Source organism: Triticum urartu, chromosome 1A (assembly GCF_056163025.1).
Source record: "Triticum urartu cultivar PI428250 chromosome 1A, HENAU_Tu73, whole genome shotgun sequence".
Lineage (NCBI taxonomy): Eukaryota > Viridiplantae > Streptophyta > Magnoliopsida > Poales > Poaceae > Triticum > Triticum urartu.
In genome coordinates, this window is record NC_141873.1 from 88,751,613 (window position 1) to 88,772,992 (window position 21,380).

Sequence of the window (21,380 nt, forward strand, 5' to 3'; positions counted from 1 at the left end):
GACATCGAAGGTGGCTTCGCGACGATGACCCATGGAGAAAACGCAAGGATCTGTTCGATGGTGAAACCGAACCCCGAAGACGCCCGCGTACGAGGAGCGGCGAGGAAATAGACGAGCTGTTGAAAAATTGGAAAGATTGCCCACTGCCGGGAAAGAAGCAAAAGGCGCCAGAGCCGGGAAAGAAGCGAAAGCCGCCAGAGCCGCTGCTGAAGGTATGGAAAATGAGGTCTGTTTTCTGGGACTTGCCGTACTGGAAGATCCACCGTGTGCCTCACAGCCTTGATGTCATGCAAATCACGAAGAACGTGTGCGACAGTCTTCTTGGTACCCTGCTCAACATGCCAAAGAGGACCAAAGATGGGCCGAAAGCAAGGGCAGACTTGAAATCAATGGGCATCAGGGAGGAGCTTCACACTAATGATGATGATGATGATGAGGCGAAGTAGGACACGGAAAGTCGTCGCAAAGGCAAAAAGGCCAAGAAGACCGGAAATGACTACCCTCCCGCGTGCTTCACTCTAATTCAGGAGGAGATCGAGCAGTTTTTCACCTGCCTCATAGGAGTAAAACTTGCTTACGTTTACGTGGGGAAGATAAGAAGATACCTAGACCCAGCGAAGCAGAAGTTCAGCGGGATGAAGTCTCACGACTGTCACGTGCTGATGACGTAGATACTTCTAGTTGCAATCTGTGGGATCATGGACGCGCACGTCCATGAAACACTATTTGGCCTATGCAACTTTTTTGACGTCATCTCTCGGAAGTCGGTTGGCGTGAGGCAACTCAGAAGGATACAGAAAGAGATCGTGGTGATACTATGCGAGCTTGAGATGTACTTCCCGCCCGCATTCTTTGATGTTATGGTGCATCTGCTGGTCCATATCGTGGAGGATATCATCCAACTCGGGCCAATGTTCCTGCACAACATGATGCCGTTCGAAAGGATGAATGGTGTCATCAAAGGATACATCGCAACATGTCACGTCCAGAGGGAAACATAGCCAGGGGCTTTCTGACCGAAGAGTGCATCTCCTGCTGCATGAATTATCTAGGCATCGAGAACCCCGTTGGTCTGCCCGTCAACAGGCACCTCGGCAGGCTCACTGGATGGGGTCACCGCGAGGGTCGCCGCGAAATGCATGTCGACTTCGAGGGTCGACTCGCTGACTTTGAAAGAGCAAACCTAGTCGCGCTACAACACATAGACGTGGTCGATCCTTGGGTGGTAGAGCACAAAACCTTTATTGAGAAGACATACAATGACCGAGGCCAACAGAGGACGGAAGGAGATATAATCAAAGAGCACAACTCATGTTTCACGCGTTGGGTCTAGGAGAAGCTTCTGTCGTACCCTTTACATGAGGATTCTTCCGCGGAAGAAAAACTCATATTCGCCTTGTCACAGGGCACTGAGCACAACCCGATGACCTATGAGGCGTACGATATCAACGGCTACACATTCTACACTGAGGACAAGGACATGAAGAGTGATGGTTATCAGAACTCCGGGGTAACGATGGAATCTTACACCAGTAACGACAAGGACAGATACTACGGAAGGATCGAGGAGATCTGGGAGCTGAGCTATGCTGGAGAGAAGGTCTCGATGTTCCGTGTCAGATGGGCCAAGAGCGTCCTAAAAGAAGACCGGTATTTCACCACCATGGTTATACCCGAAGCCAAATCCAAGACCGCGGGCGCAAACGTCACCATGAAAAATGAGCCATGGGTACTGGCTTCCCAAGTGGACCAATGCTTCTTCATTACCGACCCGTCAAAGCCCAGCCGTGTTGTCGTGAGGAGAGGCAAAAGGAAGATCATCGGAATGGATGGAGTCGCCAATGAGCAAGACTTCGACAAGTACGGCGACCCGAAGATGGAACATGACGACGACGATGAAGTGCCATACACCACAAGAAGAAGCAGGACCACCCTACCTAAAGGACGTCCATTCCACAGAAGAACTCCATTTGCGAAAAATAAGGGCAAGAAGATTGTGAATAGATAGCTAGCTAAGATCGATTGTATTTAAATTGTAGCCTTCATTTCTCGATTGTATTTCGACATATTAAAATGATATTTCTCCTATTCCAGTGTCCTCCATCTCGATCGCTATCCTCCCTCGCCAGATCCCCCTCGCCGCCGAGCACCCCCCCCCCCCCCCGCACCCTCCCCCGCTCCACCGCCGCCGACGACCCCCCACACCCTCCCCCGCTCCGCCGCCGATGACCCCCCGCACCCTCCCCCGCTCCGCCAACGACGACCCCCCGCACCCTTCCCCCGCTCCACCACTGACGACGACCCCCGCACCCTCCCCCGCTCCACCACTGACGACCCCCTGCGCCCTCCCCCGCTCCACCGCCGCCGCCGACCCCCCGCACCCTCCCCCGCTCCACCGCCGCCGCCGACCCCCCGCGCCCTCCCCCGCTCCACCGTCGCTGATGACCACCCGCACCCTCCCCCGCTCCACCGCCGCCGACGACCACCCATCCCTCCCTCCCCCCGAGCGAGACCTAGGGTTCAAGACGCCGCTGCCGACCATCCGCTAGGCAACAAAAAATCCTAAAAAATAATAATAATGGTGCACCTCTAGGGGGTGCGCCATTGCTATCCAAAAAAAAGATTACTAATGGCGCACCTTTAGGTGGTGCGCCATTGCTATCCAAAAAAAGATTACTAATGGCGCACCTCTAGGGGGTGCACCATTGCTATCCAAAAAAACATTTCTAATGGCGCACCGCTGGTGGGTGCGCCATTGCTAAGCATCCCCCCTCGCCAACCCCCTTTCTTCCCCCAATCCCCCCACCCCCACCCATACTGCGCCGACCCATCTCACCCCTAGCCTCTCGCCACCGCCGCCGATCCCCTTCCACCCACCGGCGACCTCGATCCCGGGCTCCGCTGCCCCCACCCACCCCCTCCCTCGCCTTCCCAGCCCTCCAAACCCTAGAAACCCGCGGCGCCTAGACCCACCGGCTGGGCGCTCCCCTCGCCTGTCTCCTCGCTCGGATCGATCCCCCCGAACTGGATCGGCCGAGCGCGCTAGGGTTCCTCTCGCCCCGCCACCCGCTCCTCCTCCGACCACCGCAGCAGCCGGCGAGCGCGGCCCCAACGCACGCGCCCACCCCACCAGCCCCTGCCGTCCTCCGCCCCGGTCACCCCAGCAGCAGCCAGCGAACCAACGATGGACGCTGCTGTGACCCTCGTCGCCATCTCCCGCCGTCGCTTCCGACGTGTGGCCGGCCGCTGCTCTCCTACGACGCGCTGCCCGTGGTGAGCCCCTCTTCCTCACCTCTATGTTCCTTGTTCATCTCTTTGTTCCCTGTTCATCTCTTGTTCCTGCTGCTAGTTACATGGATAAATGGATGTTGGGTAGATGGATGTGTGTTGATGTTAGGCACTAGATGTTTTGCTTGATGGATGGTTGAATCGTGCTAGTTGCTGCTGCTTGGTGCTAATTTGTTGTTGTTAGCTGCTGTGAAGGGCAGTAACTGATTACCTTTTGCTGCTTCTTGGTGCTAATTTGCTGCTTCTAATTTGCTGCTTGGTGCTAATTTGGTGCCAATATTTGTCAGTTTTGAAAATTCAGTTTATTCGATTACTGAAAATTCAGTTAATTCAGTTAGGCATACAAATTTCAGAACTTTGGTGTGCCCTAGTACTTGGTGTTTGTAGAAAACCAGGAGTGTCAATGTGCCCCAGTACTTGATGTTCACTTTTTTTGCTGTCTAAATTGAGTGTCATTATTTTGATTGCACCTGTTCTTATATGGGTGAAACTTCACTTGTTTTTAGGCTAGTGCAGGGTGTTGCTTTATTCTGTAAAGATGATTATCATCTTTTACAGAAAACAATTTGTGTGCTAAATGAAGGTTAGGTTCAGAGATAGTGCTGCATTGTTGAGTTTTACTCCTTTTGATATAGTAAATTTATTGACTGGTGTTTATCTTACCCTGTTCCATTGAGTAGTAAATCATTATTGGCTTGTATAGATGTCAGCATGCTCCCTTTCTACTCATATTGGGGTTTTGATTGACATGGCACATTTGTGATGGAGTTTTATATATCTTTAGCATGCTTTAAATTATAAAATTATAATATTCAGTATTGACAGGTTATTGAGGTAGTTGATATGGACACAAAGCAGTGTTGGTTGTTAGTCTGATATGAATCTAGAAGTGTTGATTTTCCTTGGTATATTTTGTGTTCAGTTTTGGCAGGAGTTCAGAATAGTTAGGCAAAGGTCATGTCTCCGACCATCGTGTCGTGATGATTTTGCAGGTACCCTGAGAGGCCCTTGAGTTTGCTGGAATGTCGATTAACTTCCGTTCCGGCAAATTCGGGTACTCCATATGTCCTATTTTTAGCAAAGGTCAAGCTGAGTTTTCCGTGAATTTTAGCATGACTTTGCTAAAAATAGGACATATGGGGTACTTGTGACTAATGCATGGGCCGGGGTATCTTAGTACTTAATTAAGTAGGATCAACTGCCCCTTTATTCTTGCTGCATTAAACCATAGGTGGCAATAGAGCCAAGTGATTAGGCCCACCTTAGAATTCTCCTTCCCATCTTAGCTTTTAGGATGCCTTAGTGTCGACAAACCCTAAATTATAAAACCTTGGCTTTTAGGGTGCCTCGGTGTCGATAAAAACCTAAATGATGAAAGCTTAGGCTTTTAGGGTGCCTCAGCGTCGACAAACCCTAAATGATAAAAGCTTAGCTTTTAGGATGCCTCGATGTCGACAAACCCTAAATGATGAGACCATGATCTTGTTCCTTGACAATAACCAACTTTTTGACCAAACTCTTTTCCTATTTAGAGCGAAACATGGCCCACAACGATGAGGCCGACAGTTCGGGCAAACAATTCTGGGAGCTATCCCAGGAGATGGATGAAGAACCTCACCGCTATGAGGACGCCGCGGAAGACACCGATCCTGACTACACAACCCCTAGTGGCGTCGGGGATGACACCACTGATGGTGCCTCCGAGGATGCCACCACTGATGATGGCAGCGCACGCACAGATGGCACCCAACCGAAGAGGCAACGGAAGGACCGGCGCCCGAACGTGCTCCGCACCGTCAAGGAGGAATTTACTGAAGTGAACTCCGACGGGCATCCAACGGCGCCCAAAGAATTAGTCAAGGGGTACTCGCTTCAGCTTGGGTGCATTCTTCGGAGCACCGTCTCGATCAACACCGAGAACCTAAGGCATAAGGACCGAGGGAATTTGTGCAACCTCCTCTTCACAAAGCTGCATGAACGATACAAGTTCCCCGCTGACTTTGTAAACACACGCCTCTCAGGGAATAAACTGAATAGTGCCACCCTCACGATGATGAGCACGGCCCTGTCTACTTGGAGAAGTGCGGTGAAGAGAATGATTGACAAAGGTAATAGTTATGAGAAGATCAAGGCGAAAAATCCTTCGATCAGCGAAGATGACTACAAGGAGTTCAAGATCAAGTGCGAGAGCAGCACAACCTCTGAATCAAGTCAGCGGGGGAAAGAAATGCGGGAGTTGAACTTAGGGGAACACAAACTCGGTCCCGGCGGTTACAGAGTGGCGGAGCCTATATGGGACAAGGAGGACACGGAGCGTGCTGAGCAAGGCCTACCGCCCCGCTTCGAGAAATACCGTGACAAGAATACCAGGAACTATGTCAGGGCCCGGTACAAGGAGGACCCGATAACAAAGGAGCTTACCACAGATCCAAAGACCAGGGCGCTTGAGCATGTTCTAGTAAGGAATACACCTCCGCATAATTAGCTCCATATGGTTGCATTCTAATTAATGAAGCCAAATTTCTAAATGGTTCACATTCCTTCCGCAGGAGACTGAAAGAAGTAGCGCGGGGTCGTCTCAGAGCACCCCTTGGGACAGCACTCTAAATAGGGCATTGAACGTAATGAAAAACAAGGATAAGCTTAGTAAGCCGTCGTCAGTTGGTCGTGTGGCCGGCAAAGGCTTGTCCACAAAATGGTCGTCATACTATAACGCTGGTGGGCGAAAGGAGAGAAAGACCAGCTCGGAAAGCCAGTCGTGCGAGGTTCAAGAACTCAAGGCACAAGTGGCGTAGATTCCGGAGATTGTCCAAGAGCAAGTGCAACAAAAACTGGGATCGACGCTCACCGCCATTGTGCCTACCTTGATTGAGGGGCTGCAGGCGTGGATTGCAGGCGGCCAACAGGGGCCGCCCCCGGTTCCCAGCTTCACGGCTAGCAACTCGCACAACGCGCATGCGGCGCCATTGGTGTCTCCGGCGGAGGCGGTATTGGTGTCTCCGACGCCAGCACGGGTATTGGAGATTAATGCACCCGGGTGTACGCTGGCCGGCACCTCGGCAGCAAGCGGCCCCTCCGTCAGTTGCACGCCCGCCGTTGGAGGTGCCTCGACATTAGCCGATCTCGATGCCATCACGGCAACTAATTAAGCCTCTCGGTCAATGACTTCATCTCCTTGCCTTTGACTGGGCATCCCTGACACCCTACATGTTTTCGCAGGGCGCCGCCGACGTTCCATGCACTCTCCTGCACTTCGTGGGCGGCGAGTTGATCGATGTCGCCAAGGGCAGAATCGTTCAACCGGGCAACCCCGTGTTCCACGGTAATCCGATGCCACCCACCGTGTATAGGGTTGAATTGGTTTGGGTGCTGCCAGGCTGCGACGAATTGTTACCTCCGATTCGACCCGCTGGGGCCAATGAAGATGGTGTGATGACCCTCAGCGCCTGCGTAAGCTGGCCCCTGCTTTGGCCGAAGAGCCAGATTCGTTTGGGGGTGGGGGACACCACCCCACAGACAACACCGCCAGTCGTGCCGGCGCCAAGCCATGGCAAGACCGCCGCAACGCTACCGGACATCCCGGGCATCCCTATGGCACTGGATCCAAACATGCATATGGCACAGGATCCGGATGACGATGACAACGACGGCGGTACATTTACCAACGTCGATAAGTACTTTGCCGAACATGGGTACGGTGATGAATTCTTCGGGCCTCGTTCTCAAGAACCCAACCCTGAAAAAGACGATCGTGATCATGTTGGTACCGCGGAGAAACCAAATTGCAACAGGCGTCGCCTGGCGTTCAGTTCTCAGGAGACGCCTCCAGCTGCCACCTTCACCGAGCCTCAGATAGCCGAGCTACCAACTATTATCAGCCCCAACACACTCAAGAAGGCGGTCTGTGAGCAAAACTCGATCCCATTACAGCAGAATAAGAAGGGACGGAAAAGAAAGAGTAACAAGGGTGCCAGCCAGCTGGCACCGAGTACGATCCGTGCTCAGGACGGTCCACCTTCACCTAAGGTTATCCCGAGGACGGTGCTGATACGTCTCCAACGTATCTATAATTTTTGATTGCTCCATGCTATATTATCTACTGTTTTGGATGTTTATGGGCTTTATTATACACTTTTATATCATTTTTGGGACTAAACTATTAACCCAGAGCCTAGTGCCAGTTTCTGTTTTTACCTTGTTTTAGGGTTTCGAAGAAAAGGAAAATAAAACAGAGTCCAATTGACCTGAAACTTCATGGAACTCATTTTTGGAAGGAAAGAAGCCCAGAAGACTTGGAGTGCACGTCAGGGGATCTACGAGGAGGCCACGAGGCAGGGGGCGCGCCCACCCCCCTGGGCGCGCCCTCCACCCTCGTGGGCCCCTCATGGCCCCTGACATATTTCTTCCGCCTATATATCTCCATATACCCTAAAAACATCCGGGAGCACAATAGATAGGGAGTTCCACCGCCAGAAGCCTCCGTAGCCACCGAAAACCAATCTAGACCCGTTCCCGCACCCTGCCGGAGTGGGCAATCCCTCTCCGGTGGCCATCTTCATCATCCCGGTGCTCTCCATGACGAGGAGGGAGTAGTTCTCCCTTGGGTCTGAGGGTATGTACCAGTAGCTGTGTGTTTGATCTCTCTCTCTCTCTCTCGTGGTCTTGATTTGGCACGATTTTGATGTATCGCGAGCTTTGCTATTATAGTTGGATCTTATGTTTCTCCTCCCCCTCTACTCTCTTGTAATGAATTGAGTTTTCCCCTTGAACTAATCTTATCGGATTGAGTCTTTAAAGATTTGAGAACACTTGATGTATGTCTTGCCGTGCGTATCTGTGGTGACAATGGGATACCACGTGATTCACTTGATGTATGTTTTGGTGATCAACTTGCGGTTTCCGCCCATGAACCTATGCATAGGGGTTGGCACACGTTTTCGTCGTGATTCTCCGGTAGGAACTTTGGGACACTCTTTGAGGTTCCATGTGTTTGTTGAATAGATGAATGTGAGATTGTGTGATGCATATCGTATAATCATACCCACGGATACTTGAGGTGACATTGGAGTATCTAGGTGACATTAGGGTTTTGGTTGATTTGTGTCTTAAGGTGTTATTCTAGTACGAACTCTAGGGCTGTTTGTGACACTTATAGGAAGAGCCCAACGGATTGATTGGAAAGAATAACTTTGAGGTGGTTTCGTACCCTACCATAATCTCTTCGTTCGTTCTCCGCTATTAGTGACTTTGGAGTGACTCTTTGTTGCATGTTTAGGGATAGTTATGTGATCCAATTATGTTATTATTGTTGAGAAGACTTGCACTAGTGAAAGTATGAACCCTAGGCCTTGTTTCCTATCATTGAAATACTGTCTATGCTCACTTTTATCACTTGCTACCTTGCTGTTTTTATATTTTCAGATTACAAATACCTTTATCTACCATCCATATACCAATTGTATCACCATCTCTTCGCCGAACTAGTGCACCTATACAATTTAACATTGTATTGGGTGTGTTGGGGACACAAGAGACTCTTTGTTATTTGGTTGCAGGGTTGCTTGAGAGAGACCATCTTCATCCTACCCCTCCTACGGATTGATAAACCTTAGGTCATCCACTGGAGGGAAATTGGCTACTGTCCTACAAACCTCTGCACTTGGAGGCCCAACAACGTCTACAAGAAGAAGGTTGTGTAGTAGACATCAAGCTCTTTTCTGGCGCCGTTGCCAGGGAGGTTAGCGCTTGAAGGTATATATTTAGATCTTGCAATAGAGTCTTTTAGTTTCTTGTTTTATCACTAGTTTAGTTTATAAAAGAAAACAATAAAAAATGGAATTAAGGTTACCTCATATGCTTCATCTTTTTAATATCTTTCGTGAGTATGATGGAAAGGATAATTGTGCTCAAGTGCTAGAAGAAGAAATCTATAAAATGTTTGGCACTAAATATTTGAATGATGAGTATGATTGCAATGTTGTTAGTATTAATTCCTTGAATATCCATGATGCTAATGATATGCAAAGCCACAAGCTTGGGGAAGCTATGTTTGATGAAGATGATATTTTTTGTCCCCTAAGTTTTGATGAGAAAATTTATTATGATGAAAGCATGCCTCCTATCTATGATGATTATTGTGATGACACCTATGCTTTAAAGAATAATAATAACAATCAAACTTGTCATCTTGATTTCAATTTTCAATCCCATGATAGTTACTTTGTTGAGTTTGCTCCCACTACTATTAATGAGAAGAATTTTGCTTGTGTGGAGAGTAATAAAATTTCTATGCTTATAGATCATGAAAAGAATGCTTTAGGTGCTGGTTATATTGTTGAATTCATTCATGATGCTACTGAAAATTATTATGAGGGAGGAATATATGCTTGTAGTAATTGCAATAATATCAAGTTTCCTCTCTATGTGCTTAAGATTTTGAAGTTATGCTTGTTTCGCCTTCCTATGCTAGTTGATTATTGTTCCCATAAGTTGTTTGCTCACAAAATCCCTATGCATAGGAATTATGTTAGACTTAAATGTGCTAGTCATATTCTTCATGATGTTCTCTTTATGTTTAATTCTTATCTTTTATGTGAGCATCGTTGAAATCATCATGCCTAGCTAGGGGCGTTAAACGATAGCGCTTGTTGGAAGGCAACCCAATTTTATTCTTGTTCCTTGCTTTTTGTTCCTGTTTAGTAATAAATAATTGATCTAGCCTCTGTTGAGATGTGGTTTTATGTTTTAATTAGTGTTTGTGCCAAATAGAACCGTTGGGAAGACTTGGGTGAAGTCTTTATGATCATGCTGTAAAAAACAGAAACTTTAGCGCTCACGAGAATTGCTGCCATTTTTATTTGGGGAGTGCTATTTAGTTCATTCTTTTTGCAGACGATTAATAGATAAATTCCTCAGGTCCAGAAATTTATTTTAGAATTTTTGGTGTTCCAGAAGTTTGCGTTAGGGACATATTACTACATACTGTTCTGTTTTTGACAGATTCTGTTTTTCGTGTGTTGTTTGCTTATTTTGATGAATCTATGGCTAGTAAAATAGTTTATAAACCATAGAAGTTGGAATACAGTAGGTTTAACACCAATATAAATAAAAAATGAGTTCATTACAGTACCTTGAGGTGGTGTTTTGTTTTCTTTCGCTAACGGAGCTCACGAGATTTTCTACTTTAAGTTTTGTGTTGTGAAGTTTTCAAGTTTTGGGTAAAGATTCGATGGACTATGGAATAAGGAGTGGCAAGAGCCTAAGCTTGGGGATGCCCAAGGAACCCCAAGGTAATATTCAAGGACAACCAAAAGCCTAAGCTTGGGGATGCCCCGGAAGGCATCCCCTCTTTCGTCTCCGTTCATCGGTAATTTACTTGGAGCTATATTTTTATTCGCCACATGATATGTGTTTTGCTTGGAGCGTCATTTTATTTACTCTTGTTTTGCTTGCTGTTTGAATAAAATACCAAGATCTTAAATTCCTTAATGTTAGAGAGTCTTCATATAGTTGCATAATTGTTCAACTACTCATTGATCTTCACTTAGATCTTTCGGAGTAGTTTGTCATTTGCTCTAGTGCTTCACTTATATCTTTTTAGAGCACGGTGGTGGTTTTATTTTGTAGAAATAGATGAACTCTCATGATTAACTTATATTATTTTGAGAGTCTTAAATAGCATGGTAATTTTCTTAAATAATCCTAATATGCTAGGCATCCAAGAATAATAAAAACTTTCATATAGAGTGTTTTGAATACTAAGAGAAGTTTGATACTTGATGATTGTTTTGAGACATGGAGGTAATAATATCAAAGTCGTGCTAGTTGAGTAGTTTTCAATTTGAGAAATGCTTGTGTTGAAGTTTGCTAGTCCCGTAGCATGCACGTATGGTAAACGTTATGTAAATTTTTTGAAACATGAGGTGTTATTTGATTGTCCTCCTTATGAGTGGCGGTCGGGGACGAGCGATCGTCTTTTCCTACCAATCTATCCCCCTAGGAGCATGTGCGTAGTGCCGAGGTTTTTGATGACTTGTAGATTTTCGCAATAAGTATGTGAGTTCTTTATGACTAATGTTGAGTCCATGGATTATACGCACTCTCACCCTTCCATCCTTGCTAGCCTCTTCGGTATCGTGCATTGCCCTTTCTCACATTGAGAGTTGGTGCAAGCTTCGCCGGTGCATCCAAACCCCGTCATATGATATGCTCTTTCACACATAAACGTCCTTATATCTTCCTCAAAACAGCCACCATACCTACCTATTATGGCATTTCCATAGCCATTCCGAGATATATTGCCATGCAACTTTCCACCATTCCGTTTATTATGACACATTCATCATCGTCATATCGCTTTGCATGATCATGTAGTTGACATCATATTTGTGGCAAAGCCACCATTCATAATTCTTTCATACATGTCACTCTTGATTCATTGCATATCCCGGTACACCGCTGGAGGCATTCATATAGAGTCATCTTTTGTTCTAGTATCGAGTTGTAATCATTGAGTTGTACATAAATAGAAGTGTGATGATCATCATTTTCTAGAGCATTGTCCCAAGTGAGGAATAAAAAAAGAAGAGAAAGGCCATAAAAAAAGATAAGGCCCAAAAAAAAGAAGAGAAAGGCCATATAAAAAAAAGAGAAGGCCCAAAAAAATATATAAAAATATGAGAGAAAAAGAGAGAAGGGACAATGCTACTATCCTTTGCCACACTTGTGCTTCAAAGTAGCACCATGATATTCATGATAGAGAGTCTCTTGTTTTTTCACTTTCATATACTAGTGGGAAATTTTCATTATAGAACTTGGCTTGTATATTCCAACAATGGGCCTCCTCAAGTGCCCTACGTCTTCGTGATCAAGCAAGTTGGATCCACACCCACTTAGTTTCTTTTTTTAGCTTTCATACATTTATAGCTCTAGTGCATCCGCTGCATGGCAATCCCTATTCCTTGCATTAACATCAATCGATGGGCATCTCCATAGCTCATTGATTAGCCTCGTTGATGTGAGACTTTCTCCCTTTTTGTCTTCTCCACATAACCCCCTCATTATTCTATTCCACCCATAGTGCTATATCCATGGCTCGCGCTCATGTATTGTGTGAAAGTTTATAGGTTTGAGATTACTAAAGTATGAAACAATTGCTTGGCTTATCATCGGGGTTGTGCATGATGAGAGCATTCTTGTGTGACGAAAATGGAGCATGACTAAACTATATGATTTTGTAGGGATGAACTTTCTTTGGCCATGTTATTTCGAGAGGACATAATTGCTTAGTTAGTATGCTTGAAGTATTATTATTTTTATGTTAATATGAACTTTTATCTTGAATCTTATGGATCTGAATATTCTTTCTACAATAAGAAGAATTACATTGAAATTACGCCAAGTAGCACTCCGCATCAAAAATTCTGTTTTTATCATTTACCTACTCGAGGACGAGCAGGAATTAAGCTTGGGGATGCTGATACATCTCCAACTTATCTATAATTTTTTATTGCTCCATGCTATAGTATCTACTGTTTTGGATGTTTATGGGCTTTATTATACACTTTTATATCATTTTTGGGACTAACCTATTAACCCAGAGCCCAGTGCGAGTTTCTGTTTTTACATTGTTTTAGGGTTTCGAAGAAAAGGAAAGTCAAATGGAGTCCACTTGACCTGAAACTTCACAGAACTCATTTTTGGAAGGAAAGAAGCCCAGAAGACTTGGAGTGCACGTCAGGGGATCTACGAGGAGGCCACGAGGCAGGGGGCGCGCCACCCCCCTGGGCGCGCCCTCCACCCTCGTGTGCCCCTCGTGGCCCCCTAACGTATTTCTTCCGCCTATATATCTCCATATACCTTAAAAACATCCTTGAGCACAATAGATCAGGAGTTCCACCGCCAGAAGCCTCTGTAGCCACCGAAAACCAATCTAGACCCGTTCTGGCACCCTGCCGGAGGGGGAAATCCCTCTCCGGTGGCCATCTTCATCATCCCGGTGCTTTGCATGACGAGGAGGGAGTAGTTCTCCCTCGGGGCCGAGGGTATGTACCAGTAGCTATGTGTTTGATCTCTCTCTCTCTCTCTCGTGGTCTTGATTTGGCACGATTTTGATGTATCGCGAGCTTTGCTATTATAGTTGGATCTTATGTTTCTCCTCCCCCTCTACTCTCTTGTAATGAATTGAGTTTTCCCCTTGAAGTAATCTTATCGGATTGAATCTTTAAAGATTTGAGAACACTTGATGTATGACTTACCGTGCGTATCTGTGGTGACAATGGGATACCACATGATTCACTTGATGTATGTTTTGGTGATCAAATTACGGGTTTTGCCCATGAACCTATGCATAGGGGTTGGCACACGTTTTCGTCGTGATTCTCCGGTAGGAACTTTGGGGCACTCTTTGAGGTTCTATGTGTTGGTTGAATAGATGAATCTGAGATTGTGTGATGCATATCGTATAATCATACCCACGGATACTTGAGGTGACATTGGAGTATCTAGGTGACATTAGGGTTTTGGTTGATTTGTGTCTTAAGGTGTTATTCTAGTACGAACTCTAGGGCTGTTTGTGACACTTATAGGAAGAGCCCAACGGATTGATTGGAAAGAATAACTTTGAGGTGGTTTCGTACCCTACAATAACCTCTTCGTTCGTTCTCCGCTATTAGTGACTTTGGAGTGACTCTTTGTTGCATGTTGAGGGATACTTATGTGATCCAATTATGTTATTATTGTTGAGAGGACTTGCACTAGTGAAAGTATGAACCCTAGGCCTTGTTTCCTATCATTGCAATACCGTTTATGCTCACTTTTATCACTTGATACCTTGCTGTTTTTATATTTTCAGATTACAAATACCTTTATCTACCATCCATATACCACTTGTATCCCCATCTCTTCGCCGAACTAGTGCACCTATACAATTTACCATTGTATTGGGTGTGTTGGGGACACAAGAGACTCTTTGTTATTTGGTTGCAGGGTTGCTTGAGGGAGACCATCTTCATCCTGCGCCTCCTACGGATTGATAAACCTTAGGTCATCCACTTGAGGGAAATTTGCTACTGTCCTACAAACCTCTGCACTTGGAGGCCCAACAACGTCTACAAGAAAAAGGTTGTGTAGTATACATCAGGTGCATGTGGCGGGTAGGCCGATACTACCGACTAATATGCTCAATGCTGCAACCGGTGCTATGCGGAGTCTGCATCATAGTGTTCTTTCTTTGGAGAAGCGGCGTCTCTCAGAGAATGACGTGGCATATCCGGTTTTCATGGCCAAGGTGCCAGAGGGCAGGGGCTTTGTGGATAACGCCATCGGGGGTACGATCGTCATGCGGTTTGATGACATCTTCACTATGTTTAACCTTCATCCGCTGCGCTACACCTTCGTTCAGCTATTTTCGCTGAGTATGGAGATGCAGATCATTAGAGACAAGACCCTGGACATCGTGATGTTGGGGAACGTTGCAGAAAACAAAAAAAAATTCCTACGTTTTCACCAAGATCCATCTATGAGTTCATCTAGCAACGAGTGATCGGATGCATCTACATACCTTTGTAGATCGCGAGCGGAAGCGTTCAGAGAACGGGGATGAGGGAGTCGTACTCGTCGTGATCGAAATCACCGGAGATCCTAGCGCCGAACGGACGGCACCTCCGCGTTCAACACACGTACGGTCAGCGTGACGTCTCCTCCTTCTTGATCCAGCAAGGGGGAAGGAGAGGTTGATGAAGATCCAGCAGCACGACGGCGTGGTGGTGGATGCAGCAGTCACCGCAGCAGGGCTTCGCCGTTCTTCTATGAGAGGGAGAGGTGTAGCAGGGGAGAGGGAGGTGCCAAGACTTCAGGGTGCGGCTGCCCTCCCTCCCCCCCTTTATATAGGCCCCTAGGGGGTGCGCCGGCCCTAGGAGATGGGATCTCCTAGGGGGGGCGGCGGCCAAGGGGGTGGAGTGCCCCCCAAGGCAAGTGGAGGCGCCCCCTCCCCTAGGGTTCCCAACCCTAGGCGCATGAGGGGCCCAAGGGGGGGGGCGCACCAGCCCACTATGGGCTGGTTCCCTCCCCACTTCAGCCCATGGGGCCCTCCAAGATGGGTGGCCCCACCCAGTGGACCCCCGGGACCCTTCCGGTGGTCCCGGTACAATACCATTGACCCCCGAAACTCTCCCGATGGCCGAAACTGCACTTCCTATATATAATTATTCACCTCCGGACCATTCCGGAACTCCTCGTGACGTCTGGGATCTCATCTGGGACTCCGAACAACTTTCGGGTTACTGCATACTCATATCTCTACAACCCTAGCGTCACCGAACCTTAAGTGTGTAGACCCTACGGGTTCAGGAGACATGTAGACATGACCGAGACGACTCTTCGATCAATAACCAACAGCGTGATCTGGATACCCATGTTGGCTCCCACATGCTCCTCGATGATCTCATCGGATGAACCACGATGTCGAGGATTCAAGCAACCCCGTATACAATTCCCTTTGTCAATCGGTATGTTACTTGCCTGAGATTCGATCGTCGGTATCCCAATACCTCGTTCAATCTCATTACCGACAGGTCACTTTACTCGTACCGTAATGCATGATCCCGTGACCAGACACTTGGTCACTTTGAGCTCATTATGATGATGCATTACCAAGTGGGCCCAGAGATACCTCTTCGTCATATGGAGTGACAAATCCCAGTCTTGATCCGTGTCAACCCAACAGATACTTTCGGAGATACCCGTAGTATACCTTTATAGTCACCCAGTTACGTTGTGACGTTTGGTACACCCAAAGCACTCCTACGGTATCCGGGAGTTGCACGATCTCATGGTCTAAGGAAAAGATACTTGACATTGGAAAAACTCTAGCAAACGAACTATACGATCTTGTGCTATGTTTAGGATTGGGTCTTGTCCATCACATCATTCTCCTAATGATGTGATCCCGTTATCAATGACATCCAATGTCCATAGTCAGGAAACCATGACTATCTATTGATCAACGAGCTAGTCAACTAGAGGCTTACTAGAGACATGTTTGGTGTCTATGTATTCACACATGTATTATGATTTCCGGATAACACAATTATAGCATGAATAAAAGACAATTATCATGAAAAAGGAAATATAATAATAATCCTTTTATTATTGCCTCTAGGGCATATTTCCAACAGTCTCCCACTTGCACTAGAGTCAATAATCTAGTTACATTGTGATGAATCGAACACCCATGGAATTCTGGTGTTGATCATGTTTTGCTCTAGGGAGAGGTTTAGTCAACGGATCTGCTACATTCAGGTCTGTATTTACATTAGAAATATCTATGTCTCCATCTTGAACATTTTCACGAATGGAGTTGAAGCGATGCTTGATGTGCCTGGTCTTCTTGTGAAACCTGGGCTCCTTGGCAAGTGCAATAGCTCCAGTGTTGTCACAGAAGAGTTTGATCGGCCCCGACGCATTGGGTATGACTCCTAGGTTGGTGATGAACTCCTTCACCCAAATTGCTTCATGCGCTGCCTCCGAGGTTGCCATGTACTCGCTTCACATGTAGATCCCGCCACGACGCTCTGCTTGCAACTACACCAGCTTACTGCCCCACCATTCAAAATATACACGTATCCGGTTTGTGACTTAGAGTCATCCAGATCTGTGTCGAAGCTAGCGTCGATGTAACCCTTTACAAGGTGCTCTTCATCACCTCCATAAACAAGAAACATTTCCTTAGTCCTTTTCAGGTACTTCAGGATATTCTTGACCGCTGTCCAGTGTTCCTTGCCGGGATTACTTTGGTACCTACCTACCAAACTTACGGCAAGGTTTACATCAGGTCTGGTACACAGCATGGCATACATAATAGACCCTATGGCTGAGGCATAGGGGATGACACTCATTTCTTCTATATCTTCTGCCGTGGTCGGACATTGAGCTGAGCTCAATTTCACACCTTGCAACATAGGCAAGAACCCCTTCTTAGACTGATCCATATTGAAGTTCTTCAATATCTTATCAAGGTATGTGCTTTGTGAAAGACCTAGGAGGCGTCTTGATCTATCTCTATAGATCTTGATGCCTAATATATAAGCAGCTTCTCCAAGGTCCTTCATTGAAAAACTCTTATTCAAGTAGCCCTTAATGCTGTCCAAAAGCTATATATCATTTCATATCAAAAGTATGTCATCTACATATAATATGAGAAATGCTACAGAGCTCCCACTCACTTTCTTGTAAATGCAGGCTTCTCCATAAGTCTGCATAAACCCAAACGCTTTGATCATCTCATCAAAGCGAATGTTCCAACTCCGAGATGCTTGCACCAACCCATAAATCGAGCGTTGGAGCTTGCACACCTTGTCAGCATTCTTAGGATCGACAAAACCTTCCGGCTACATCATATACAATTCTTCCTTAAGGAAACCATTAAGAAATGCCGTTTTGACGTCCATTTGCCATATCTCATAATCATAGAGTGCGGCAATTACTAACATGATTCGGATGGACTTCAGCTTCGCTATAGGTGAGAAAGTCTCATCGTAGTCAACCCGTTGAACTTGTCGATAACCCTTAGCGACAAGCCGAGCTTTATAGATGGTCACATTACCATCCGTGTCTGTCTTCTTCTTAAAGATCCATTTATTTTCTATGGCTCGCCGATCATCGGGCAAGTCAGTCAAAGTCCATACTTCATTTTCATACATGGATCCTATCTCGGATTTCATGGCTTCTAGCCATTTGTCGGAATCCGGGCCCGCCATCGCTTCTTCATAGTTCGAAGGTTCACCGTTGTCTAACAACATGATTTCCAAGACAGGGTTGCCGTACCACTCTGGTGCGGAACGTGTCCTTGTGGACCTTCGAAGTTCAGTAGGAGCTTGATCAGAAATATCTTGATCATCATCATTAACTTCCTCTCTAATTGGTGCAGGCACCACAGGAACATTTTCCTGAGCTGCGCTACTCTCTGCTTCAAGAGGCAGTACTTCATCAAGCTCTACTTTCCTCCCACTTACTTCTTTCGAGAGAAACTCCTTCTCTAGAAAGGATCCATTCTTGGCAACAAAGATCTTGCCTTCGGATCTGAGGTAGAAGGTATACCCAATAGTTTCTTTAGGGTATCCTATGAAGACGCATTTTTCCGACTTGGGTTCGAGCTTTTCAGGTTGAAGTTTCTTGACATAAGCATCGCATCCCCAAACTTTTAGAAATGACAGCTTAGGTTTCTTCCCAAACCATAATTCATACGGTGTCGTCTCAACGGATTTCGATGGAGCCCTATTTAAAGTGAATGCGGCAGTCTCTAAAGCATAGCCCCAAAATGATAGCGGTAAATCGGTAAGAGACATCATAGATCGCACCATATCTAATAGAGTGCGATTACGATGTTCGGACACACCATTACGCTGAGGTGTTCCAGGCGGCGTGAGTTGTGAAACTATTCCACATTTTCTTAAGTGTGTGCCAAATTCGTGACTCAAGTATTCTCCCCCACGATCTGATCGCAAGAACTTGATTTTCCTGTCACGTTAATTTTCAACCTCACTCTGAAATTCCTTGAACTTTTCAAAGGTCTCAGACTTGTGTTTCATTAAATAGACATACCCATATCTACTCAAGTCATCAGTGAGGGTGAGAACATAACGATAGCCACCGTGAGCCTCCACACTCATTGGACCGCACAAATCAGTATGTATGATTTCCAATAAGTTGGTTGCTCGCTCCATTGTTCCTGAGAACGGAGTCTTGGTCATTTTACCCATGAGGCATGGTTCGCACGTGTCAAATGATTCGTAATCAAGAGACTCTAAAAGTCCATCTGCATGGAGCTTCTTCATGCGTTTGACACCTATGTGACCAAGGCGGCAGTGCCACAAGCATGTGGGACCATCATTATCAACCTTACATCTTTTGGTATTCACACTATGAATATGTGTAGCATTACGCTCGAGATTCATTAAGAATAAACCATTCACCATCGGAGCATGACCATAAAACATATCTCTCATATAAATAGAACAACCATTATTCTCGGATTTAAATGAGTAGCCATCTCGAATTAAACGAGATCCTGATACAATGTTCATGCTCAAAGCTGGCACTAAATAACAATTATTGAGGTTTAAAACTAATCCCGTAGGTAAATGTAGAGGTAGCGTGCCGACGGCGATCACATCGACCTTGGAACCATTCCCGACGCGCATCGTCACCTCGTCCTTCGCCAGTCTCTGCTTATTCCGCAGCTCCTGCTTTGAGTTAAAAATGTGAGCAACTACACCGGTATCAAATACCCAGGAGCTACTACGAGTACTGGTAAGGTACACATCAATTACATGTATATCACATATACCTTTTGTGATGCCGGCCTTCTTGTCCGCTAAGTATTTGGGGCAGTTCCGCTTCCAGTGACCACTTCCCTTGCAATAAAAGCACTCAGTCTCGGGCTTGGGTCCATTCTTTGGCTTCTTCCCGGCAGCTTGCTTACCAGGCGCGGCAACTCCCTTGCCGTCCTTCTTGAAGTTCTTCTTACCCTTGCCTTTCTTGAACTTGGTGGTTTTATTCACCATCAACACTTGATGTTCCTTTTTGACTTCTACCTCTGCTGATTGCAAAAACTTCAGGAATGGTCTTTTCCATCCCCTGCATATTGAAGTTCATCACAAAGCTCTTGTAGCTCGGTGGAAGCGACTGAAGGATTCTGTCAATGACCGCGTCATCCGGGAGATTAACTCCCAGCTGAGTCAAGTGGTTATGTAACCCAGACATAGTGAGTATGTGCTCACTGACAGAACTATTTTCCTCCATCTTACAGCTGAAGAACTTGTCGGAGACTTCATATCTCTCGACCCGGGCATGAGCTTGAAAAACCATTTTCAGCTCTTCGAACATCTCATATGCTCCGTGTCTATCAAAACGCTTTTGGAGCCCCGGCTCTAAGCTGTAAAGCATGCCGCACTGAACAAGGGAGTAATCATCGGCACGTGTCTGCCAAGTATTCATAACGTCTTGTTCTGCAGGGAGAGCAGGTGCTTCACCTAGCGGTGCTTGTAGGACATAATCTTTCTTGGCAGCTATGAAGATGATCCTCAGGTTCCGGACCCAGTCCGTATAGTTGCTCCCATCGTCTTTCAGCTTGGTTTTCTCTAGGAACGCGTTGAAGTTGAGGACAACGTTGGCCATTTGATCTACAATACATGTTGTAAAGATTTTAGACTAAGTTTAGGATAATTAAGCTCATCTAATCAAATTATTCAATGAACTCCCACTCAGATAGACATCCCTCCAGTCATCTAAGTATAACATGATCCGAGTTAACTAGGCCGTGTCCGATCATCACGTGAGACGGACTAGTCAACATCGGTGAACATCTTCATGTTGATCGTATCTTCTATATGACTCATGCTCGACCTTTCGGTCTTCTGTGTTCCGAGGTCATGTCTATACATGCTAGGCTCGTCAAGTCAACCTAAGTGTTTGCATGTGTAAATCTGTCTTACACCCGTTGTATGTGAACGTTGGAATCTATCACACCCGATCATCACGTGGTGCTTCGAAACAACGAACTGTCGCAACGGTGCACAGTTAGGGGGACCACTTTCTTGAAATTATTATGAGGGATCATCTTATTTACTACCGTCGTTCTAAGTAAACAAGATGCAAAAACATGATAAACATCACATGCAATCAAATAGTAGTGACATGATATGGCCAGTATCATATAGCTTCCTTTGATCTCCATCTTGGGGCTCCATGATCATCTTGTCACCGGCATGACACCATGATCTCCATCATCATGATCTCCATCATCGTGTCTCCATGAAGTTGCTCGCCAACTATTACTTTTACTACTATGGCTAACACGTTTAGCAATAAAGTAAAGTAATTTACATGGCGTTTCTCAATGACACGCAGGTCATACAAAAAAATAAAGACAACTCCTATGGCTCCTGCCGGTTGTCATACTCATCGACATGCAAGTCGTGATTCCTATTACAAGAACATGATCTCATACATCACATATATCATTCATCATTCATCACAACTTTGGCCATATCACATCACAAAACACTTGCTGCAAAAACAAGTTAGACGTCCTC

At 46.0% G+C, this 21,380-nt stretch overlaps 1 protein-coding gene across 1 annotated transcript; it reads left to right on the plus strand.

Moving 5' to 3' along the window:
• Positions 1-4,828: 4,828 nt before the first annotated feature.
• Positions 4,829-5,845, plus strand: LOC147990168 (uncharacterized). The gene is made up of 2 exons (XM_087537334.1): positions 4,829-5,603; positions 5,838-5,845. The coding sequence occupies exons 1-2, from the start codon at positions 4,829-4,831 to the stop codon at positions 5,843-5,845; spliced, it is 783 nt and encodes a 260-aa protein (XP_087393460.1).
• Positions 5,846-21,380: the final 15,535 nt, after the last annotated feature.